The sequence below is a fragment of the Carcharhinus amblyrhynchos genome, chromosome 7 (genome assembly GCF_965287045.1).
Source record: "Carcharhinus amblyrhynchos chromosome 7, sCarAmb.v2.hapA, whole genome shotgun sequence".
Taxonomy (NCBI): Eukaryota; Metazoa; Chordata; class Chondrichthyes; order Carcharhiniformes; family Carcharhinidae; genus Carcharhinus; species Carcharhinus amblyrhynchos.
Window position 1 is genome coordinate 32,000,010 of NC_137330.1, and position 26,441 is coordinate 32,026,450.

The 26,441-nt window shown below is 41.8% G+C and overlaps 1 protein-coding gene across 2 annotated transcripts in view; it reads left to right on the forward strand.

Moving 5' to 3' along the window:
* Nucleotides 1-3,520: 3,520 nt before the first annotated feature.
* The window catches only part of colec11 (collectin sub-family member 11), a 32,528-nt gene continuing 9,607 nt past the window's right edge, over nt 3,521-26,441 (forward strand). For both annotated transcript variants that reach the window (XM_080192097.1, XM_080192098.1), the window contains exons 1-4: nt 3,521-3,605; nt 4,889-5,044; nt 14,084-14,155; nt 22,571-22,642. In XM_080192097.1, coding sequence (XP_080048223.1) covers nt 4,915-5,044; nt 14,084-14,155; nt 22,571-22,642 — 274 coding nt within the window. In that variant the 5' untranslated portion in view covers nt 3,521-3,605; nt 4,889-4,914. The remainder of the gene's footprint in view (nt 3,606-4,888; nt 5,045-14,083; nt 14,156-22,570; nt 22,643-26,441) is intronic.

A 26,441-nucleotide genomic window follows, 5' to 3' on the forward strand; every position in this document is an offset into this window, starting at 1 on the left:
GGGTGTGGGAGGAAACCGGAGCACCCGGAGAAAACCCACGCAAGCACGGGGAGAATGCGCAAACTCCCACAGACACTGGCCCAAATCCATGTGTCAGCACAGCAAGCAGTGACAGTCACTGAGTTGTCATGTTGCCCAGCATCTGGTCCAGTTTAAGCATACACTAACAACATGAAGCACTAGGCTATTCTCGAACATCCAAGAGCAGCCCTAGTACGACCCATTGCGTGTATGCCCCTTGTTGGACAACAAGGTGGACAGACTTAAAACCGGTGAATTAAAAGAGAAAAATATTAGTATCAGTCCACATCCTATACAATACATAGGTGTGGAGATCATGCTTCGGTTGTACAGGGCATTGGTGAGACCACATCTGGAGTTTTGTGTATAGTGTTGGTCTCCTTATGTAAGGAAAGATGTAAATTTTTTAGAAACAGTTCACAGAAGGTTGACTGGACTAATAAAAGGAATGAATAGGTTGCCTTATGAGGAAAGATTGGAAAAGTTAGGTTTGTGTCCACTACAGTTTAAAAGAGTAAGGGGTGGCTTGATCAAAACCTATAAGATCCTGAGGGGTATTAGCAGGGTGGATGTGGAAGGGATCATTCCTCTTGTCAGTGAATTTAGAACCAGGGGTCACTGTTTGAAAAGAAGGGATCATTCATTTAAGAGATGAGAATTTTTCTCTTTCAGACAGTAGTGAGTTTCTAGAACTCTGTTCCTCAAAAGATAGTGAAAGCAGAGTCTGAATATTCTTATGGCAGAACTAGATAAATTCTTGATTAATAAGGGGTGAAAGGTTATTGGGGGTAGTCAGGAATGTGGGGTTAAGATTACAATCAGATCAGCCATGATCCTGTTGAATGGTAGAGCAGGCTCGAGGGGCTGAATGGCCTATTCTGCTCCTAGTTGATATGCTTGTTATGCTTGTGGGGAAAGGAAAATTTGCAGGGTGAGAACTGAACATTGGTGGTCCGTGACAGTCAGCTTTAAAAGGTATTGGAAAAGGTCAGGGAAAGCAGAAACCCTTCTCTTGGCAGGGCAGTTTTCAAGGCCAAATGGGAAATAATTTATTAACAAATTAAGTACTCACTGTCCATTTCACTGTTTCTTTGCCTTGCTGATCGATTTTATTGTGAACCTGATGCATGCAATTCATTTTAAACTATTAAAAATGTAATCACATTGCACACACAAAATTACAGAGCAGTGATTTTATAAAATGAATCATCATCAAGATTGAGAATATTTCAGTGGTTGAGTTCTAACAACAACAATTTACATTTATGTGGCATCCTACACCTGAGGGGGGAAAACATCCTAATGTGATATTCAGGAGAAAATAAAAGCTGAAAAATTCACATAAAAAAGCCTCCCATGCCTGGTCACAGACCATATATGGTCTACTGACTAACTCCCACTCACCTGATAAAGATGAGCGCTCTGAAAGCTTTTGCTACCAAATAAACTTGTTGGACTTTAACCTGGTGTTGTGAGACTTCTTTCACAGCAGCTAGCCAGTTAAAAGTGTTGTTTGCAACGTCAGACAATCTTCATGAGCAGAGATGTGTGGAATGTATACTCTGACATAGTGGGGTTTTCAGTTTCTATTCAACTGTATCTGCATTGATGATGGGCAATTAGTAATGGCACTCCATCACATATTCCATCTCACCTCCTCCTGTGTGACTGAACTACTTGATGAATGACCTACAGTCCTGTAGCATGACACGATGGGCCAAATGGCCTCCTTTGCACCATACTTCTGTTTATCTTAGTCGAGGTAAACCCTGTACTCTATAATGGAAGCAACTATTTTAACAGTGATTGTCTGCGATTTTTTAAAGTCATTTAGTTGGCTATTAGTTACATTTTATTCCAATGCTGAACCAGTCTCTTGTAAACAACAACGCAAAATACTAATTTCTTGTTATTTTTCTCATACGTATTCAAGAAGTACAACACTGGACAGGAGAGAAAGATGCCACGCATTCTGGAAAATAAAGTAAAAAAACCTGACTTCATTCTGTTGGAAAAAAACCCTTCCATTATTTTTCTCACTTTTTCTGCTCTTCTTCCCTGTTCAGTGATTCCTGCTAGGTTAGGGTTCCACAGATATCCTTATAGAAACACAGAATTCCTACAGTGTAGAAGAGGCCATTTGGTCGATCGAGTCTGCACTGACCCTCCAAAACAGCACCCTCCCTGGCCCCAATCCCGATGACTCTGTGCATTTTACCACGGCTAGTTCAACTAACCTGCACATCTTTGGACTGTGGGAGAAAACTGGAACGCCCAGAGGAAGCCCATGCAGACATGGGGAGAATGTGCAAACTCAACATACACAGTTACCCATGGCTGCAATCAAACCCAGGTCCCTGACGCTGCAAGGCAGTAGTGCTAACCACTGTTCCATCTCTCCTAATCTTCATCTGTGGCTCAGCAATAAACATCAGCAGGCCATTTGACTGTGAAGGGCATCACAGCTGAGTTTGATCAGTATATTAGTTTTCACATGAGGATCACTGGATAGTGACCGGAAGCATTATTTTTCCTCATTCTAACTTGGGCTGTTGAAACCAATTGTCTTACTTCAACTGTGAGTATTCAGTGTGGATTGAGAATCAAACTAAGCTGTTTAGTCTAGATTAGACTGTGAGATGACTTAAATCTCCAGTCGAACAGGGGGAGACAAGAGATGTATACAAAAAAAACTGGAATTTATTCGCTTAAATTTAGAAAATTAAAACCAGTTACAGAACACAAATAGGCTTTAGAGTTTTCCCGTTTCATCCTGTTATTATTCTGTTATGCCCAGAATTATGGAGCACTGTGGTTTTGTTTTCCACTGGGACACTGTATGCAGGGAATACATTAGTTCTTAAATGTCTCAAAGAAAGAGTGAATTGGGAGGTTCTTTAGCGTTTGACCATCTGAAAATGGAGTCCTGTATTTCCAGACTTCTCAGCACTGTCATTACAAGTTTAATGTTTTGTGTATATACATGGAAAGAAACAAATGACTTTCAGGAACAGCTATGCAACAGGCAATCTAAGCTTGGCCGTGATCTGGGAGTGTTGAATATGTTACCATGGGGAAAAGAAATGAGCATAAGATGTTAGCGATCTAATGTTACTCTAACTTTACACCATGAAAAGCCAAGAAAATGTCAGTAAAATCCTCAGCTTGAACATTCTGCCGCAGGGGAAATGTTTGTTTCTATTCATATTGCAAAAGACATTTGCCTGTACAACAGAAAGAGTTTGATATTGAATCAAGAAAGATCATGTTTTCTGTTTTAAAAACAAAAAAAAACACACATTGTTTTTGGTACCATTCTGCCTTGGATTTTCCCATAGACTAATTTTACAGCTGCAAGATCCCAGCTGACATTTGTCAAACAGGATGTTTTTTATGGGTCATGCTTACAATTTTTGCTCTTTGATTTGTTGAGCTGGTTCCTTGGGCAGGCTATATTAACAAGTCAACCCAAAAAAAAAGCTGTCAAACATTGGTAAACAAGAGCGGCAATAAAGTTCATCTGTGTGATGGGAGAGAAAGGCTCAGGATGATTCCTCGCTCACTGCTTCGTCTTCCCTCATAAGGTAAGAGGAGTTTTCAGTTTGCTTTAGGTTCCACAGCTAGCTAAATATCTGCAATACTAATTTGCAAGGGACAGCCCTTGTTCCCGGCTGGAGCACGGAGGAGGGAGCACATTAGAGAAGAACAGAAAGACAAACAAGATTTATTTCAGCAGTTTAGGATTCGAGTTCTCTAAATAAGAATCACTTAACCCTTTAGATGCTTTGGAATTTGGGTGTGTTAAGATGTTAACCATTTTCCAAGAATTAGATTTGATGTGGTAATAGGATTTTTTTTTCATGAACTGCTCAAAATATTTTGCAAGTTAGTGGGCTTGGTTTAATTTTAAGCGGTAAAATGACATTCTGACCACAATCTTAAATAGATAAATATGTGTTCCAGCTCAATTTGTAGAATTTTTAACCAAGCATTACCTTGTGTATAGTTGATTGATTCACTTTGAATTGAGAACTATCATTTTTCTATTAATGTTATTTACTAACCAGTTTGGCTATACAGAAGTTTACAAATAGAAGAGTCAAAGTGAAATCCCATAACACAAGGCATTGGTGAAAATAGATTGTGATTAGATAAGTTCAAGAGCCTTTTGTGCCTAGAAATCCTTGCGGCAGCCTACTATTTGGCACAGTACTGAATGGCTTATCATGGGTGTGCACTTAGTATTGGGACAAGGTGGGGAGAGGTGGTGCATGGGGTGGGTGGGAGTTGAGTTTGGGGACATGGGGGAAGAAGGATGAGGTGGGTGGTGGCGGGGGCCGGGGGTCAGGGGATGGTTTGGAGTTGAATCTGGCAGGAATACAGGTGGGTGACATTACCTCACTAGTCCTTCATTGCACTGGGAGGTCAGCACAGAGGTGGCCAAGTGCAAGAAGCCCATGCAACCACTTGTGGTAGAATCTGAGTCAAAAGAAGTGGTGATAATTGAGCCCCAAATTCTTCTGCTATCCCCTCGGCTCAGGTAGTTTTTCAAACTTCCACAACTGAGGAATACCAGGGTTTAGATAATGCCAATCTCGGAATGTAAAATCCTGCACATTAAACAAGCAAAGAAAACCGCAAACGAAATGTGGTGCAGATTTGAGGGCTGAGGGGAGAATAAGGAAGAATAGGGGAAAGAGAATAGGATAATAGTTTTTCTTTGAACATAGTGAGCTTGCAGGCAGTAAAAGAGTGTGTGGGGGAACACTACTAGTTAAATTCACTATTAGTATTTAACGAGTTAAAGAATGTGCTTGTTTCATCTCAGTGCTATGATTGTTATTTATAAAAGAATTTCTGTCTTTAGGAGTCAATGAACCTTTTGTGAACATTATGAACAGTGGACTGCTTTTTCTTGTGTTCCGAATTGGCCTGCTGTTCCTGTCCTTGCTCAGATCTGGAGAATCTCAGCATATGGCTGATGAATCATGCTCAGTACAGATCCTCGTCCCTGGTCTGAAAGGTAGTTGTATTTTCAGTTTAAAGGTTTGTTATTTGTGACGTACATTGACAACATTTTATTCCTGTTGCACTTCTCACTAAATTAAGTTACATTACATTAGCACTGAAACTGATGCCGGGATATCTTGTTTGGTGCTTAACAAGCAGTGTGCTTTGTTGATCAGCAGTGGCGCAGAGTTTTTACAGGGTGCATCAAGTGAAGATGGTTGGAGACCGCTGGATGATTCATTTGGTAAATCCAATCCCCGTTCGTGAACTAAACAATACAGATAAAGCTGAGTTCCTTATCTGTGCTGAGTTAGTTGATTTCAGCCAAGGCAGCAGTCGAGATGATAAAGTTGCTGCAGCCCACTCCTGCTCACTATCCATTAAGCACCACTGGAAGGTGTATGGTTGGTGACTGAGGGCAGGATTGAGTTCAACTGTAATACTCCTCGTGGCTGATGCTCATTGTCAGGTACACGTGTGAGGAATGGCCAATGGGCAAGATCATGGAGTTTCGTTGGAATCAATCTGGATGTAAGGCATTCTTTCCTTCAGGTAAAGATAGGAGGAAATGAAATGGTTGGAAAAATGGGATGTTGCTATCACAATCATGCAAAAGTGCAACATTATAAAAACTCAAGTGTAAATTATAGTACTAATAGAAGAGAGACTAGCTTTTCTTAGTGAATTTAAAATCCTTAGCTCCAGTCACTTATGTTGAGTTATCACAATATCCTCCAATCCATTATTTGTGATGAGACGCACCAGTGTGCAGCTACAATTAAACGTTGAAACTGACTCCTTAAGGTCAACTTTGCAATGAACTGGCATTACTTGTGTGGCTCGGCTATTGCTGGCTGCAATCTGCAGCTTACAGGCTTGTTCAATTTTCAGAGCATTGCCATGCATGTCAGTGCACATGGTCTATGATGGTACATCTTCCATGATGATGATCGTGATGATGTTCTGAGATTTGGAGAAAGGAGTGGTCCGTGATAAATTTAATTTAACTGGCACAGCTGAGATCTGTCAGGTGTGGCATTCTGAAAAGTCACAATTCACATTCTATACTTCAAAGACGACATCAGTCAGTGGGGAAGGCCTATTGTGAATTTATTGACATTGATGCTACCATTAATGCCACCTCAGAGGTGACAATAGATTAGAGCTTCAAGACCATTCTAATAAAGAATATGCACTGATTGCCTGTAGCAGCAACATTTAATACATTTCACTGTCACGCAAATAGGGAGAAAATATCACTTCAGTGTGCATGAGTGAATATATTTCTTTCCTAATTTTCCATTTGATTTCCAATGCCTTGATAGAGATTTAAGGCAGGCAATCAACTACCTTCATATCACAGAATCTCTGCAGTGCAGAAAGAGGCCATTCGGCCCATTGAGTTTGCACTGACTATGATCCCACCCAGGCCCTATTCCCATAACCCCACATATTTATCCTGCTATTCCCTTGACACTAGGGTCAATTTAGCATGGCCAATCAACCTAACCCACACCTCTTTGCACTGTGGGAGGAAACCAGAACACCCGGAGAAAACCCATACAGACACAGTGAGAATGTGCAAACTTCGCACAGAAAGTGACCCAAGCCAGGAATCGAACCCAGGTCCCTGGCGCTGTGAGGCAACGGCGCTAACTACATATCATGTTAGCATGGGGAATTGTAGAGTAACAATATCCCAGAGATAAAGTAATCAGTCCAGTGATAAGAGTGAGATGAAAGTGGATTTTTTTTTCATATTTTATTCTCTACGGTCACCTGAATCCATTGATTCTTTCCCTAGACAACAGTTCACTTTTGGGTACATTGGTCATTTTCAAGGGTGATCGTTGATGGTGAGCAAGTCTGCAGGCTTTTTGTCGTTGGGGGTAGGGGGTGCCAGGTAGAGGCACATAGTTACAGAATACACAACCAGCAGTCACTGAATGAATTGGCGAAGATATCCCTATCTTCAACTCCCTTTCCATCTGCAAAATAAAATTCACTGATCCTCATAAACCAGGTAATTAGACAAAGGGAAGTGTGTCACATTCAAACACATTTGGATCAACGAATGATAAACCAAGGAAAGGCTATTGAATTTTAACTTGGATAAATGTAAGGTAATGTAAATTAGGACAGGAAAGGTGTATGCATAATGAAGAGTGGAAAAGAAGTAGAACTGAGTTAACTAATTATACTTTGAAAATATCAATCAACGTGAAGCGCCCAGGTAGGTAGTCTATATCTTGAGCAGCGTTGATTATAAATCAAGACTTGTTTTAACCTTGCATCATTCACAAATGTATTACTACACTTTACCACTCTACAGACAGAACTTGCACTTAGAGTACCTACAGTGCAGAAGGTGGCCATTTGAGCCATCGAGCCTGCACTGACAACAATCAAACCCAGGCCCTGTCCCCATAACCCCACCTATTTACCCTGCTAGTTCCCCTGACTGTAAGAAGAAACTTACCATGGCCAACCAACCTGCATATTTTTGGATTGTGGGAGGAAATTAGAGCACCTGGAGGAAACCCATGTAGATGCCGGGAGAATGTGCAAACTCCACACAGTCACCTAAGCCGGGAATTGAACCCGGGTCCATGGTGCTGTGAGGCAGCAATGCCAACCACTGTGTCACCGTGCCAACCACTTACAGAGCACCTTTCACATCATCAAAAGCTCACAAATCTTCATGGACAATTAAGTAATTTTTGAGGTGCAGTAACTGTTTCGTCAGGAAAAGTAGCAATCAGTTTGCTCACAGTGAGAATGCATAAATAACAATGAAATGAATGATCAGTTAATCTGCTTTTTGGTTGTGTTGGTTCAGAGAGGAATACGTATCAGAATTCCTGCTGTGCTTTGCATAGTTCCTTGAGCTGTTTTTACATGCTGCTGAACAGGCAACAGGATTTCAGCCCAACGGCTTAGCTGAAGAAGAGCACCTTCATTATTTCAATAGCCTCTCAGCCGGACAATGAAGTGTCAGCCTAGGTTTAAGCCTGGAACTCAGGGTCAAAATGCTATGGCGAAGTCTCAGCTGACATCTCTAGCTTTAGAAGAACACCAAGGCCAGGTTTTTGTGCTGCTTGGGCGGGTGGGTGTGCACTAGATCTGGAAGCACATGAAATCATGTGTGAAGACGTCAGATGCACATCCCCGAAGTCATCACGCACTCGTGAAATATTTCAGTCAGCAGGCACATGCAAGAGCCGGAAGTGGGTCCGCCAAAATCAAGTAGGTAACTTTGCCCATTGAGGGACCAATTGAACACAGTCTTACATGGTCTGTCTGCTTTTACATTTGGTGGAACGGCTGATTAGCCAAGTGGCCTTTACATTTTAGCTTCAAACTTGGACCAGGGTGGGTGAAATGTCAAGGCCGAAATAAAATTGGAACAGGTGTCTGGGGACTGAGGTTTGTGTTTAAATTTACTGCCTTTGCACAGTTTATACATCACAATTTATTTTGTGATGCACTTCTCTGTGACAGCTCGGCAGTGGCTGTTCTCTTGAGGGGGCATGTTAGAAACGTCAGTGTGCACCCTCTCTTTCCTTAGCATCTGCCTCCTCTTGCCCTTTTCAGCAGTGTGTGTTCCACACTGACTGCCCATTAATTGGCCAGGCAGCATGTAATCGTGTTCAGGGATTGATTGCGGCCAGAAGCCAGTGTCGCGCCCATTCCAGGCCTGCCGAGTGCACGCCCTGAATAGGTTAAAAGTTCAGGCCCAACATTTAACTATTTCAAAGAAGAGCAAAGAAGATAATTACAAAGTCAAGGGCTCAAGTTAAAATGAGTTAATGATAAAACTGAATTTGTTTCATAAAAGGAAAAGAAAGAAAGTCTGACATTTATACAGTGCTTTTCATGACCAATGGACATCAAAACACATTACAGCCAATGAAGTTATAGGAAAAGGAAACACAGGCGCCAAATGTGGTCAAAAACACCCACAAACTGCAATGGGGTAATGACCAGTTAAGGTTTTTTTTATAATGTTGATTAAGGGATAAATGTTGACCAGCTCACCAGAGATAACTCCCTTGCTTTTCATTGCTTTTCAAGAAGGATGATTCCAAAACTATGGGGTTAAGTTATAAGGAAATAATTGTTGTTGCTTCTGCACCTAATGGCACTCAAGGCAGACTTTCATCTGTTCCCATCGCAAGACATTGCTGTTGCCAGAGTCTTATAGCTTGAAGGTCGCCACTCCACACATTAAGGATGGCTGACCAGGAGTTTCTTTCACTCTCGCCATCAGCCAATGGTGTGTTGGAAAGATTTTGCAGATTGACACTCAAACCGTTGGCCACATTATGAACGCACCTTCCTTGGCCATCAAGTGTTGAGATGGGTCAACACCTCAGAATCTCTGGCTCTAAGAGATTCTGGCTCCAAGGCAGGGATGCTACCCACTGTGCCACAAGACCTCCACAAACAGATGATAATGAAGCTGAATTTGTATCATTATAGAAAAGAAGATTGAAATGTGGCATGAGTTGGTATGGTGGATATGGGGCAAAGCATGGTGGATGAAGGACATGGGTTGACATGAGTTGGCAATAAATTGGTATAGAGTCTATAAAGGACCATGGGGGTGGATGGAGGAGTATATGTTGGCATGAAGGGTATGGGGAGCCGGGGGGCGGGGTAGGTGGAGAGCTTGAATTGGCATGGATGGTGTATGGAGAATGTGTGGGGTAGCAAGAGGGTAAACGGGTGAGGGCTGGAAGGATGTTTTATAAAGTTGGAGCAAAGTCCCAGATCATTGAGGCAGATCTGTCACACAGCCACTGTTTCAGCCTCTGAGCTTTTTCTGGGGGCAGTGGACCAGTTCTCACTAGCACTTCCAAGTATTATCTGGGGCACTTTCCCCAAGTTGGATTTGAGGAGCTGAGAATTTTCACAACCTGGGTAGGAAAATTTAGATTAGTTTTTCACCCAGCTTTTTATCATCAGCAAACCTGGATGCATTATACTCACTTCCTTAATTTAAGTTATTAATATAGATTTATAAGAATAGAATTTGAGACCACGTACAGCACTGATCCTTGTGATATCCCAATTGTAAACAGATTGCCAATGTGAAATTGACCCATTTATTCCTATTCTATACTTTCTACACCCTCTCTGTAATGGTAACACTACATTCTGCTCCCTCTCCTTTCCTTCTCCCCCATGAACTCTATGAATGATATGCTTTGTCAATATTGCAGGCTTACAATATTGACAAAGAAACAATACTTTCCATTGTGTCCGAATACATGTGACAATAATAAATTAAATCAAATTTTTGTTCTTTAAGTGATCCTCTGTTCATGCTAGTATTTTAGTCCCAACCCTGAGAACCCTTATCTCATGCAAAAACTTTTTATGTGGCACTTTATCAAATGCCCTCTGAAAATCCGGATGTGCTGATTCCTCTTTAACCACCCTTCTACTCACATCCTAAAAAAAGCTCGAATGGTCCTTTCAAACGTGATTTAAATTTCATGCTGGTGTTCCCTAATTGTACCATGATTTTCTAAGTGCAGTTTTTCCACTTCCTTTATAACAAATTCAGATCTTTCTCCACCCCACCCCGTGCCCCCATAACTGATGTCTGGCTAACTGGCCTATAGTTTCTCTCTCTCTCCCCTCTGTTGAATAGCATTGTTTATACTTATAAGAAGGTAAGACATTATTTTAGGATTACAATACATTTTTACATCAGCTCATATTTTCAGGATGGACATTGTGGAAATGTTTTTGAATAAAATCAATCCCCTTAGAAGTTCTTTCACTTCTACGGTATAAAACAGTACCTACTGTCTGAAACACCATGCTGAGCTTAAGAAGCCTTGTTTGATAGATGCTCTGTTTAGAATCGTAGAATCCTACAGTGCAGAAGGAGGCCACTCAGCCCATCGGGTCCCCACCGACCACAATCCCACCCAAGCTCTATCCTCATAACCTCACACATTCACACTACTAATCCTCATGATGCTAAGGGGCAATTTAGCATGGCCAATCAACCTAACCCGTACAACTTTGGAGTGTAGGAGGAAAACCAGAGCACCCGGGGGGAATGTACAAACTCCGCACAGACAGTGACCCAAGGCTGGAATTGAACAGGGGATCTTGGTGCTGTGAGACAGCAGTGCCAACCACTGTGCCACCGTGTCGCCCCACATTTTAGAAATTAATGGTTTTATTTGAATCTCATTAAAATGAAGAAACTGGAGATAGTGAGAAATTGCAAACAGCTTATATACCTGGGAATTTATACATCAAGAGAAGGGAGATGCAATGAAAACTGAAATGTTTCTCTGGCTGGAAATGTTTTGATGGATTGGGGAAATCAGTCTGGAGAAGTAAAGCTTTCATAGGGTTTTAAAGGGAATTGTGAACTGCAGCCAATAGTAATGAACAGTACTGAGAGTTGGGCTATGATAATGGCACTTAAGCAAACTGGATGCTTTTAGAATGTAGTATTCAGCTTCAGATTGGAACTTTCCAATCCCATTTTGCTTTACTCCAAGTGATTTCTAATGTTTTCTTAAATGCTGTGATGAATTTGACATCAATGTCACTTTGCATAAGAAAGGTTTTACCTACTCTCTTTATATTGTTATTATTAATCTTAAATCTAGCATTTCCTCCAAAAAATGGCACTTCTAACAATGAAGAACTCTCACGCAATTTGTGTTTGTGTCCATAAGGGGGCAAATGATCAAAGTTCACCCCAGTATCACCTTCGTAAATCTGCATTGCACCTTTTCAATGATTTAAATTTCCTTTATGTGAATATGTGCTCAAAACTAACCAATATGTTTTCTTCCATCTCTTTATCTTTATAATATCCTAGGCATAGTTCTGCTTTTAAAAATGCTACTCACATCTCCTTTTCAATTCCATTGAGAATACCATCTAATTGTGTTTTATTTCCATTCTATTTGTTTCCTCAAACTGCATGATTACATCAAATTACACTTAGCAACATCATGTCTATTTACCCACCTCACATTTATCTTCCTGTTTTTTTCCTTCTATGTCTCCTAATTTAGTTGTTGCAGAAAGTGCTGATATGTATCACTTTATTCCTGTGCTCCAACCATTTATACAGATGGAGAATTACACCATTTTCTCCCCAATTTAACAGTATGAATTTTTTTGGGGAGAATCAGGTCCAAGGAGTCTTAACACAGATCCTTGCCAACCTGAGATCCATTTATCCATGTCCCTTAATTTCTTTAATCTTTGAAAAAAAATCTCTTATTTAGCACTTATTCATTTTTTTTAAGTATAGACATCTACTACATTTCCTTTTTATATATGCTTTTAATTTCCCTGAAGAACTTGATTAATTTTGGAGAAGCATGAACTATCCTTTGCAAACTCTCACTGACTATCTCTAATTAGCTCATGGCTTTCAAAGTGTTCACTAATGATGCCTTATCATTGTCTTGCAGCTTTCCTGTTTCCTGATTTCCTCATAACACACAGAATCAGGAAACTATCTAATTGTACAGTGTGAACTGCTCTGCATTCTGATCATTGTTACGTTGTGCCAGTCCACTCTTGAAGTATCATTCCAATTGTATTGATTCTGCAAACCTATCTCAATGCCTGCAATTGTTTTCTGTTTCTTTCTTGTTATTTCTTATTATTCTTGTTGGTATCTAAAATACCATCAAATATTTTCTCACAGCCATTGCTATTTTCAGTTTAATTCAGAGAAACTCAATCGCAATATTACCTTTGATGATATCCTTGAGTAAGTTGGGTGGCATCTCAGCGACTGGAGTTGCCAATATTAAAATGAGAGAGTAGTCAGTGTGTAATTTTAGGACATGTTACATTGAGAAGAAAGCAAGGGTCAGGACATGGCCTTTGTTTTGCTGGAGATTGGTATCTCAAACGAAACACCAATGTTTCCAGCTGGCAACAGGATTATACAGAGGATAACTGTTGAGATAGTGGAATGCTTACTGTTGAGTAGAGGTACAAAAACTTTGACCAACAGCATGACAGGAATATGAAGTTTGAAGTGACAACAAAGAAATAACTTCTAACGAATGAAAAAGCACAGGTTGGTACTTAATAAAATGATAATTGTGGCATCTTAATTATAAATTAAAAATTGAACAATTTTTGGACGTGCGAAGTAAAATAACACATTTAAAGGTGTTTTTTTTTAAGGCAAAACACCGAGTCTTCACATTGGCAAAGCCTGTACAATGGTTATTGCTGTTTAGGTGTAGGAATCCGGTTAGCTAGTTTCTATATCAGCTCAATGAGATAATATTAAGATATTGTATATTTTAAAAGTGAAATTGCCATTAGTTCCTGAAGCCTGTGATTTCAATCAATCTAATATTTAACCATTAATTATTTTATTCCTAATGTGATAATTATCTTGCATTATACAGAAAGTAGATTTAATTTGCAATAAATGATAGTGATTACAATATCATGTAAAGGAAATTCTATATGTATTTTATATGTATGATAGCACGAGGCATCAAAGAGGAGGTTGCTGTAATCACAGAGTGATTTAGTTAAACAACAACAAGGTAAAACTGTATATAAACACAGCAACTACAGTACAGGTCTTAATCCCTTGACTACCAGCTCACATTGAGGGTTCGCTTACTCCCTGGACCCGCACACTTTCCTCCCATTGGCTGAGATTCATACGCTTCCATGCAATAGGCCTTGGGTGGGTCACATGATCAGTGGGCGATTGTCCCTTCAAAAGGCCACGCTACCACAATATGTATATGTCAGCAATATGTGAATAATCACAATGTTTCACACAGATAACATGTTGCATTCCTGCATAATAATTGGGAATAGGCAATTGTGAATATGTGACATTTTTGTCTCTTCCAGTAACAATTATTTTCTGATCTCTCAGACAGAGATTGCCACTTACATGCCATTTGGTAATGACCTCTGAATTTCATCTGAGTCAGGGTCCTATTTACAGGCACAAAGGTATAATTTCTGTGTAGTCATTTTGCCAATGAGGGTGATGCTGTCATTTTATATTGTATTGCAGGTGAACCTGGGGAAAAGGGCGAGAAAGGAGAGCCTGGGAGGATAGGAAAAGTTGGCCCAGTTGGACAACCAGGTGACTAAAACAAGATTTTCTACAATGATAAGTTCTACATCAAAAGGCATAATATAAAATGATTTATAAAATGCTAACATTTGAATGTTAATGTATGTTATTACTGGAGAAGGGTTAATTGACTGCTTTCATTTTTCAAGGATACACCAGCTTGTATAGGTTTTAATTGTAAGAAACAGGTATTAATGCCTCTACATGTTCATTATCCTTTGTAACCAATGTATCTATTTTGCTACTTCAAAATGCTGCCAACATATTGTGAGCAAAGTGCAAAATATTGCAGGAGCTATGTTTGATAGCTTCCAAAAATGGTGCAGAGATTGTGATGTGGGACCCTACCACTATTGACTCTGATGCAGAAGCACACCAATTTGTCCTGCCTCCTCATTCATATCATCAATTTCAACATCCAGCCAGTGTTCACTGTGCTATTGATAGTGAGTGGTTGGGAGTCTTGGACATAGCCAGCACAGCTAGAAAGAGAGGCACAGGGGGAGAGGAGATAGCCAGCACAGCTAAAAAGCATTGTGGCTGGAGTAGGTGCTGAGTGCTGTGCAGGAAATAACTCTGACGTGGAAAACATTGAAGAATGGCCTTTTTGGCTAAGATCAAGCATAGGATCAAGCATGCGATCAGATAAAATGCCTGCTCTTGTCAGCTTGGATCTCATATGTACCTTGTCTGGGCACAATGAATTGGATCCAATTTGAATTGGTCTTTGGAGCAAGCAAAGAGATGGATAAGGGGCATGCCCCATCACTCTGCACAATGGTTTTGTAACTCTGAGAAAGGAACAGCATTTAAAAAAATCGTAGGAGAGGGTAGTTTCCAAAGTTTTGTGGACTCTGCAATGCAGCCTAGTTGAAGGAGGTGAAATGGAGGAGAGATGTTCTATATCCTTCAGGAAGCAGGAGACTCTCCAGGTGTATGCTAGTAAGCATTCCCCTTGAAATGTCTTCACCAGTCCTAGTGCCACACTTCAGTGCTAATCCAATGATTGTAGCATGGCTGGCGGAAGACTGCTGGGGGAGACTGCAGGTGGCCTTGAAAGGTGACATTGAGCAGCTGTGGGCCTAAAAGGCCCAGCTTCAGAGTATTTCACCTTGCAAAGGGAGGCAGCATTTTGGGTTGGATAGCTGGCAAATAGTAGCAAGGACAGTAGCAAGGGCACTGGCAGACATGGCAGCGATTCACAGACCACTGGCATCACTCTGAGAAAGAGCATTAGGTTTGTGTTCCATGCCACTGTCCAGTGGTGATGCCTCAGCAAACCTTTCAATATGTTGGAGGACAGATTGGACTGCTAGGACACCCTACAAGCCCCTTTGAACTCTGGTATCGGCAGTTATGATGGCAGCACACTGAGCTTGCATGGCTTCAGTCTGAGCTTGTTATACAGCACTCAGATGTTGGGTGGATTCTGCTTGTGTTGCAATAGAAGCTGAGACACTAGCCATCAAATGTTGAAGCATACTTCGGTCCACAAACGTTTTTGTGGAGTTGGCAATCATTTCCGCTGGAATGGATGCGTTCCATGCTGCATGCGACGTCCTGTACCAAGCTGTTCTCCTGGATAGCAACTGTGAAATAACATTTGTGGTACCATTGTCCCCTGCCCTGGCTGCAGGCCACTCATACCTGGTGTGTCACTATGTTCGGATTGTGCATTCAAGCCACCTTCCAAAGTAGGCGCAGTGTAAACATTTAAGCTGGTGCCTGCAAATGTGCAGTCAAGTCGTGGTGTTTACCATTACGATCTTCCTATTCTTCAGCCTCTTTCTCTTCCACGTTACCTGGCCAGGTTACAGTTCTTGAATATCTGAAAAGAGAAAGATGCAAGAATAGAACGGTGGTGAGGGATGGGGAGAAGCATATGGTGTCCCATTACCCTATCTGTAATTTGTAAATCAGAAGAGGGTGTGAGAGGGGGAAGTTAGATGTGAGAAGAAGAGTTAGGTATGATGGTTTTCAATGGTTTCAACTCTTCCTCTGGCTACAACCTCAGTCATGGCCACTCTAATAATCGTGCATGCTGTTTCCTTCTTTGGGAAAAGGACATGTAGCCATACCTGTCCTCTTCAGTTAGTTGCTACTGCCTCTAGTTTTGCAACATCTTGTCTTGCAAGAATGAGAGGTGTGTGTCAATGAGTATGGTACAAAATGCTTGGGTAGTATCACCATCACGGTTGAACGGCTGATAGCATCTGTAAGCTGTGGGATGTTAATATCAGTTTTGTAGCAGTGCTAAGTGTGTGAGTATCAGATGAAGTTATGACTGTTAGGTACAAGTAACAATTGATAGAGATTGTTGATGGGTCCTTTCAAGATTCGCAGACCAGACTTTTGGGCATTTGATCATTTTTTTGATGACATTAGCTGAAAAGTTCACAATGAAGGGGCACAGAGAGAGAGAGAGAGAGAGACCACGTGACAGCCATCATCAACTCCCCACTTCCTCGAATAGCTGCCAAACAGAATATGTGCCATGCTGTTCCAGCATTCCTGACACAAGTGTAATCCTGAAAGTCTGGTATCATTCTAAAGTCATTGTTAGTCTAAAGTCAGGAAAACCATTTCAGAAATGCCATGAGCTCCTCCTGTCCACAAAGTGGGCCAACAATTTATTCCTAATTGTAGAAGAATGATTTTGGAAGCCAGCCTCCCTTTTGAAGAGGCAGGGTTCAGGGAATGAAGAAGCTGCTTTGAACAGATCCAGGCACTCATTACCAACATTGAGACAGAGCTCCCAAAGCAACAGAAGATAAAAGCTATATTCATAGACTTGTCATCAGCATATAGCAATGTCTTTCGGGGGCAAAGGCCAATTACTGAAACATTCAATAATTATTCAGTTTGGGAAAATTTGTTAGGGTTATCAACACCCTAATGAGCAACCAAAAATTCTAAGTTTACCTTGGTGACAAGACCAGTCAAACAGTACTGTTTGCAACTCCTCAGACTCCAAAATGGTTTGTGTCCACATACAGCAATGTCTGAACAATATTCAGGCTTGGGCTGAAAATGGCAAATACATTTGTGCCACACAATAACCATCCCATTTAACCATCTTCCCTTGACATTCAATAGCATTAGCATCATTGTATTCCTCCACTATCAACTTCCTGGTGGTTACCGTTAACCAGAAACTAAACTGAACTAGTCAAATAAATACTGCAGCTACAAGACAATGTCAGAGGCTGGGTATTCTGAGGCACGTAACTCACCTCCTGACTCCTCAAGTCTGTCCATCAGGCACAAGTCAAGGCATGATGAAATAATCCCCATTTGGATGAGGGCAGCTCCAACAACACTCCAGAAGCTCAACAACATCCAGGATAAAGAAGTTTGCTTTTTGAGCAGCCCATCCACCAACCTAAATATTAACATCTTCCAAAACTGGTGCACAGTGGCAGCTGTGTGTAATGTACACATGATGCATTGCAGCAACTCACTATAGGTCCTTCAACAGCTCGTTTTAAACCTGTGATCTCTACTATCTAGAAGGACAAGGACAGCAGTCATATGGGAACACCTATCACCTGTAAGCTCCACTCCAAGCCACATATCATTCTGATTTGGAACTATATCACCACTCCTTCACTGTTGCTGAATCAAAATCCTGGAACCTCTTTCATGAAAGCATTTGGCTGTACCTGCACCAGAAGCACTGCAGTGGTTCAAGAGGGCAGCTCACCACTACTCTTTCAAGAGCTACTAAAGAACAAATGTTGGCTTTGCCAGCAATACCCAAATCCCATGAGACTTAATTAATTTTATCATGACTTCCAGCCAAAATGGTTCTCTCCTTTAAGACAATAAGAAGTCTGACGACACCAGGTTTAAGTCCAACCAATTTATTTGATAGTAAACTCACAAGCTTTCAGGGTTTGCCCTTCATCAGGTGAATGGAGAAGGGCAAACCCCAAAAGCTTGTGAATTTACTGTCAAATAAATTGGTTGGACTTAAACCTGGTGTTGTCAGACTTCTTACTGTGTTTACCCCAGTCCAACGCCGGCATCTCTACATCATCTCTCCTTTAAGACATACAGACTAACTTGAACACCCACATGTCTCTCATGATTTTGCACCCCATACTTAGTTCTGCAGCCATTCAACAGTGTAATTAGTGATGGTTCTGCTCTGCAATCATTGAAATGAGCTGGCAGCATGAATCTTGCTTGCAGCTAGCATCAAAAACCACGAGCACAGTGGGTGGTGGGCGGGGTGGGGGGAATGTAAGCACAGCAGTGGCTGTGTTTTTTGCAAGCTCTGGCGCTACTCATTTAAAATTTTTTTTTACCCTGATGCACAACCCATAATTATTTGATCCTGATGGTATATTCTGTGCTCTGTTCCTGGAAGATCCTGGCTAAATCTTGGTGATGGAGAGCCAAGTTAACTCAAGGAAAACCTCCTTTGATAGAGGCGGTTGGAGATGACTGGGGTGGGGCCCGGTGTGCAGTGGCAGTTTTGCTGGTGAGCAGGCTTACACTTCGGCGATGCTGTAGGCATCAAGATGATGGCTGTCATGGTGAGTGAAGTTGTGGATGATGGTCTCAGGTCCCCAGCACAGACTATTGATGCTCACTTTGAGATACCCTAAAGAGAATAACATAATGTGGGGTTGATGGACAGGGCCCTATGCGTCCTCACAATGGGTGGGACAGCCCCATTATGGGCTCACGCACATTTTGTATTTGAGATGTTTTGGAGTTATGGAATTCGGTTAACTCCTGTTATGGTACAGTCAGACTATATATTCTAGGAAAAGACGTGTTGTATCATTGGCATCTCCAAAATGGTTGGGGGTGGGGGAAGCATCCTGTGATGCCCGCTCAAGTGCGATGTGAAAATCCTTGATGGTTTAATCACCATTTTACCTGTGATAATATCCTGTATTTTTTATGGTTGGGTGGTGAAGATTTGTCTTCCATAGTTTCTGTGGCATTGTCATCGTCATCCTGTGAGCTTGGCTGTGCACCACTGAGCCAATTGTAACTGCATTCTGCTATCCCCCTGATGTCCTGCTACTCCCCCCACGCTTCGATATATCCTTTCATTATTTGTACACTGGGAGGGGTTGGAGACAATGAATAATTCAAACCGACTGCATGGGTTTGTTTTTCTGTCTCTTCCTGTGTTAACTTGCTGAAAATGATTTTGCCGTACTGTACCAATCTTTGAGAGTTTATTGTGTTATTTGTAAAAAAGATGGAAAGTCTTCAATTAAAAAACATAAGAAAAAAACTACAAACACATATTAATTATGCATTGTAATCCCCATGCTCATTTTTGCATGTTAGCAAATTTCATGGCCTGTGGATTCTACTGATTTCAACACTTAAAATAATCTGGTTTTTGTTAAGTAGCAATACTGAGGGACCAGGGAGCTAAGGTGGGTGAATAGAGTTTATAATTTGGTCAGCCATGATTGAACCGAGAGCAGTCTTCTGGTACTGAATGGCTTACTCTTGTTCTTATCATCCTATAGAGTGAGGAAAAACTTAACTAGAGTTCCATCATTGCAACTTGTGCTATGCTTTATATTACCCATTTGCTGCAAATATGTTTTTGTGCCACATTCCCACAGGCTCAGAAATTGGCTTCTTCCCAACTCCTTATTTCCTCATGCCTTGCTCCTCGTGGCTTTACTGAAACTGACATCCTTTCTGTGCTTATTATGTTAATAGCTAAAATAAATTTATTATTGAAATGTAGAGCCCTCAGTCTATTGTGACCATATATTCTAATTGAGTATGAATTCAATGTATCTGGTTGGTATATTAAATACGCTTGTTGTGACCTCTGTAAACACACAATTCAAAATGATCCAGAATCCATGATTCAGAAAATGAACTATTTCCCACAAGCTGGCTGTTTCTTGATTGTACCACCCAAGCAGTGCTTAACAGCCATTACATGTCACATGGACATAAATGAATTTTCAAGCTGTCATTAGCTCACCAACTACAGCAGTTCTTTTTAATGATCACTGCTTGCAAGTGGTCAGGCCTTTGTTTAGCATAAAGGACAGGAGGTCACACACTAACATAGTTCAGCCAGAGAATGAATTCAGTGACTAATTGGTTATTCCATGTGTTTACACTTATTTGTATTTGTGGATCAAATGTCAGTTTTTGAAATATTTCTGTTTAAATCCATGAGGACCTCCACAGTTTTGGGACAAAAGTTCAAACCTCATACTTTGCTACTTTTTAACAAAGTGTCGTGATCTGCTACTGGCATGATGTTAAATCTCCCTTGCTTTAAAACATTACTGACTGTATTCATTACCTTTATTGTACCATAATTTTAGCTTAAAACATAACAGTTGAAGCACAGGTCAGAATCAACTCCAATTTGATTTGATTTGATTTATTATTGTCATATCTATTAACATACAGTGAAAAGTATTATTTCTTGTGCGCTATACAGACAAGGTATATCTTTCATAGAGAAGGAAAGAGAGACTGCAGAATGTACTGTTACATCATAGCTAGGGTGAAGAGAAAGGTCAATTTAGGGCCTGATTTTACCATTTTGATTCTAAGTGCTGAATCTGGGCTTAATTCAGATCCGACTTGGGAAATCTGCTCTCAGGCACCCTCATATGCACTTAGCCTGAAAAAAAATCATCAATCCCATTCGCATTGTGGGTGAGGGTTAGTGTGCCTGAAACGATTGGAGCTCTGAACTGCGCATTAGCAGTTAGAAAAAAATTTGAAAAAGCACGCCCATGTCAGATCACTCCTGGGCCATAGAAAGCAGAGAAAGTGGTCTGGGAGCGATGGTCCCCACATACATCGCTGTCCCCCTTACCTACCTGCTACCCAGACGATCGCGACCCCCTGCCCCTTTCCCTCCCACTGATTGCCCATAGAGTGGCAGCGGACCCCCGTTTCCAGCACCCCCCCCCAACCAATGAGTGATGAGGCCTCACTCCCACCCACCCCAAACCAGAGAACGATCTGGCCTCGCTCCCACCACCAACCTCCCCTGCCCACCGCCCCCCCCCCCCGCCTCTCAGAGACCTATCTGGCCTTACTCCCAATTCTCCCCCCCCCACAGAGGTATATCTGACCCCCTCCCTACTCTCTCCCTCCCCTTGCCAGAGAATGATCTGGCCCGCCTCCCTCCCCTTCCCCCCCAACCAGACAACGCTCGAGCCTCCCTCCTCCCTCCCCACATCTCCAGAGAATGATCTGGCCTCACTCACCCCCGCCCCCCAACTTGGTACATCTGACCCTCCTCCTCTACTCCCTCCCTACCTCTCACCGGAGAATGGTTTGACCCTCCTCCTCCTCCCTCACCCCCCACCACCAATCTGAGTCAGAGAGCTGTTGAAAGCTCTGAGCTCACCTCTTCAGCAGCTGGAGTGCCCGAAACAGATTTCTACAGCATGTCCATTTTGGCACAATTCTGGATTGGCGAACGCGATGGTAAAGGGGGCAATGCTGATACAGTCGGGTGGGCAGCTCATTAATTCAATTTAAATGCATGCATCGCGTTAATGGCCTCACATCTGACTTTACAACATTTTCACGCCAGTGCAATAGTAAAATCGGGCCATAACTGTGAGGTAGATCCATTCAAAAGTCTCGTGGCAGCCGGGAAGAAGCTGTTCTTGAGCTAGTTGGTACGCGACCTCAGAGTTTTGTATCTTTTTCCCAATGGAGCAAGGTGGAAGAGAGAATGTCCAGGATGAGTGGGGTCCTTAATTATGCTGCCTGCTTTGCCAAGGCAGCGGGAAGTGTAGATAGAGTTTTTAGTCAAGATCCTGAGTTCAGCACGCATCACCAATTCTTCACTTGTTGCTGGGCTAATGTCCTGGAATTCTTTATGCAATGCCTTTATTCGAGTATCTTCATCACAAGGATTGCAGCATTTCAAAGATATGGCTCCAAGGGGAAACATCTCTTTGGGCCCCTCGGCATAAGAAATAGAAATAGCTTTGCCAGCATTGCTGAATGTTATTTCATTACGTGAAGAGGCTCACAAAGAAAAGCTATGATTGGACTCCATGCCAAAACATCAACTGCTGCAAATGAATATATAGCTTATCCATTTGCACAATTTCTGGTTATCTCCACATGAGCTTCTGTAATTTAACTGATTCAGTGAATCATCTATCTAACTTAACTTCCTTGCATGTGTCAGTCAAAATTGTGTGGGGAATGATAACCAGGGCTATAGATTTATGGAGAAAATCATTTTATTTCTTGCATTTTTACAGGTGCCTTGGAGATTACACTTCCCATATGCCCATTTCCTTGAAACCCTCAAAACAAATGTTTTTGATAATCAACATTTCTGAAATTCTTGGAGAATGATGGGATGAATCCCACAAAGTCATATGAAATAAAATTGTCGGAGAGATTTTATTGAACCATCTACAAGGATTTTTCTTTTTGCAGGACCGATTGGTGAAAAAGGCCAAAAAGGTGCTATGGGTCGCCCTGGAAAAATAGGTCCAGCTGGATTAAAAGGTATTTTAACATTTGTTTTGCTCCTTGTATTAGCACACAGCCCATCAGCTGTGTAGATTGTGTGAATCTCCTTGCCAAACAGAATTTTAAATGATATGATATTCTCATCTCATAATTTCCAACATTAATCATCGTTTTACTCCAATCAAAGTAACTGGTCAAGAAATTGGGAACATTTGTGCCCATTTTTGAGCACTACAAGTGCCCTGAGGCCTCCAAAGTAATGTTGCAACATGTGGAAACATTTATGGGATGAATCGTGCCAAACTGCTGAGGCTGTTATATCTTGTGGAGTGAGTGTTGGCCAGAAGTATACAAAGCAGGGAGATCATGATGACAATCAGTGTACAATACTGATTTCATAACAAATATGCCATTTTGAAGCTCCAGCTGATGCCTTCTCTTAAAATAACTGAACATATGGTGTGCAGCAGGAAGGGTCCTCACCCCACCTTCGTATTCAAAGAGATCATCAACTATTTACTTGTTAATTGCTGATTGATACATCCATGTTGCTATGATCCTACAAACGTTTGGTTCTTTTGTGTAGTTGTGTCAAATTTCAAAAGTCTATAGACAGGTACTGAAGAATATTTTTGCTGATTTCAGCGCTTGTGCAAAACCCAATTGCTTCAAGTTAAGCATGCATTTCCCTTGGAATAGAGCATGGTTTATGACCAGACAGAGCAGGACAAACTGCTGGAAGAGAGAAGAGGGCAAGAAGGCCTTTTGGCAGATGGCCATTTTTTCCCAGATTGTTCATGCTACCTGAATCTGCGATGAACAATACATGAGCCATCTGTATTTAGTAAGAACATCTGCACTGAAATCTGCCACCAATTGCAGCCACTAGAGCAACCAGAAAAGGACAATAACTACTTTGCCATTGGCTCTGAAGGTGATCATGTTGATGAATATTTGTGTCTGGCTTCTTCCAAACTGGAGATATTTGCAGCAGAGAATCATAGAATTCTTACAGTGCAGAAGGAGGCCATTCGGCCCATCAAGCCTGCACTGACAACAATCCTACCCAGGACCTATCCCCGTAACCCCATGTATTTACCCTGCTAGTCTCTCTGACACTAAGGGCCAATTTTGTGTGGCCAATTCACCTAACCCACACATCCTTGGACTGTGGGAGGAAACCCTTGCAGACATGGGGAGAATGTGCAAACTCCATACAAACAGTGACCAAAGACCAGAATTGAACTCTGATGCTGTGAAGCAGCAGTACTAAACAGTGTGCTACTGTGCTGCCCATCTCTCACTATTGCTTTCTGCTGAGAATCATCTTTTCCCCCTCCTCTCATCCATTGGCTTGATTTGTTCTGTGAGGCTTCTGCTTACTCTCCTTTTCTTGCTGTGCTTTAAGGGCAATGCCTATGAGTGCCTGGGAGAACTCATTTGCGTAGAAGTCTTGCAATAACCAAAGCATCTTTCAGTTCCTGCTGCACCACTCCCTGTAGATTTTTACAATTTGAAGCAGTTACAGAAAGCACCAATCATTTGTCGCATCATAACAATAGCTGAAGAAATCAACTGAGTAACCTATAAGTAGCTGATCATTTTAATGCAACATCCACTGTTATATAAAGGAGGTCAACGGGGCTCTCTATTCAATGTGAAGCAGTTTGAGCGAGCACATGGCTTTGCTAGGATTGCAGGTTAATCATGATATATGGTGCTATTAACATCAATCGCATTACTTTGCAGGCATGTAATGCCAACACTGCCCAGCACCAGAATTCAAAGGAGTTTCACTCCCTCGATGTTCAACAGGTGTGCAACCATAGGCAGTGCAAAATTCAGGTCAATGTTTGACATTCTGGAAACTGCCACTATGCTTTCATTCTGTGATAGTCTCCTGTGCCAGCTGCAATAGAGACACCAAGGTAAACTAAAGCACGGCACCTGGGTGACGTGAGCTGTCTACTGAAGACATGGCTGATGATTCTGATGCAATGCAAGTACGTGTGTTCATACAAAGAAAGCCATGCTGCCACACAAATAGTGGCATAGCAGAACGTGCTAAAACAAAGCAGCCGCTGACAGGACTCCTTTGCAGAACCTTTTCATCACTCAGCAGAATGTGTGTCAAGTTTGACAGTGGTCTGATTCATGCTGCATAACTTGACTATCATGAAAAGACAGTGCTTGTCATTAGCTAGAATGTATACAGCTGAAGAGCAGGAACGTGACGAGGAGGAGCAGGGGCATAAGGAAGAGGAAGAAGAGAGAGGTCAACTTAAACAACCTCTTCCTGGTTGGCTTGTCCGTCATAAATTCAATTGAGAGCAACATCAGTAATTGCAACCTGAACTCCCTATCCATCAATAGTCCTTTGTTATTTCTCTTGTCAATGACCATCTCAGTGGCTACTTGGCCACAGTGCAAAAATAAAAGCCGCTACAAAATAAACATTCCAAAAACTACTTAAATGAAATCATACATATTGCATAGAAAAGTCAGCAAATTACCCTTTTCTGCTCCCTTAGTTCTTGTCTTCCATGTGTCTTTGCCTGTTCTAGCGCTCCAATGTAATAGTGCTGCCCCAGTGGCTGCAGCACGGCTGATGGAAGGCTGCTGTTTTTTAGTGGAGGAAGCCTCAGGTGGACCTAGAACACCCGACTCTGGACTGCACCATCTCAATATGACTAATAGCAGACTAGACTAGCAGCTGACAGGCAACAACAAGGGCTCTGGCAGAGTGTTGGGAGGAAGAATGCTGCCTTCCTGAGAAAGGATGGCAAGTAAGGCAACTACTATTCTTCCAGGGGATGGGGAGGAGAGGGTACCTCAACTAACTAATAACCTATTGCCAGACTGATATGATACCTTGCAAGCCCCCTTTGCATTTTGGAATTCACAGCTGTGATGCTTGTATGGCAGTAGTCTGATTGTGCATGGAGCTTGCACTGCAACACCCAGACATTAAGAGGCTGCTGTGTGCCCTGCGTTAGAAATTGGGATGTCAGCCATCAGATGTTGGTTCGGTCTGCAAATGTGGGAATGGAGTTGACCATGTTGGAATGAAGAGATTCCAAGCTTTCCACACCAGCCTGCACCAAGTTGCTGCTGATTTTTGGCATTGACCACAGGTTTCTCAACGCATTTCAAATCAAAAGCAAAATACTTTGGGGTTTGGAAATCTGACAAAACAAAACAGAAAATACTGGAGATACTCAGCAGGTCATACATCAATTGCGGAGAGAGAAACAAAATTAACATTTCAAGTGGATGACCATTCATCAGATCCCAGCATTTTGTTGTGCAAACTCATCAGCAGTCTCCTATTGGTTGTCCCTTGAAGTCCTCATCTGAGTCCTCTGTAGCAGTCCACTTGATTAGTACCTCTTCCACAAGCATTCAATCCCTCCACCAGCAGCGGCAGTGTATGCATCTACTGAGTGCACTGCAGGAGTTCACAAATGCTCTCTAGGCATCAACTTCCAAACCCATCTAGAAGGACAAGGGCAGCAGATACATGGGAACATCACAACTTAAATGTTCCCCTCCAAATCGCTCACAATCCTGACTTGGAAATATATCACTGTTCTTCCACTGTCATTGAGTCAAAATCCTGAACTCCCTCCCTAAAAATACTCCCCATCTACACAACATGGATTGCAGTGGTTCAAGAAGACAGCCACCACCTTCTCAAGGACAGCTAGGAATGGGCAATAAATGCTGGTCTCACCAGTGACACACACATCCTGTAAATTATTTTTAAAATCTCTCTGGTGGGCTGGCATATGCACAGTTCTTTCCCCCTGACCAGGCTGCAGCCCATCATACTCTG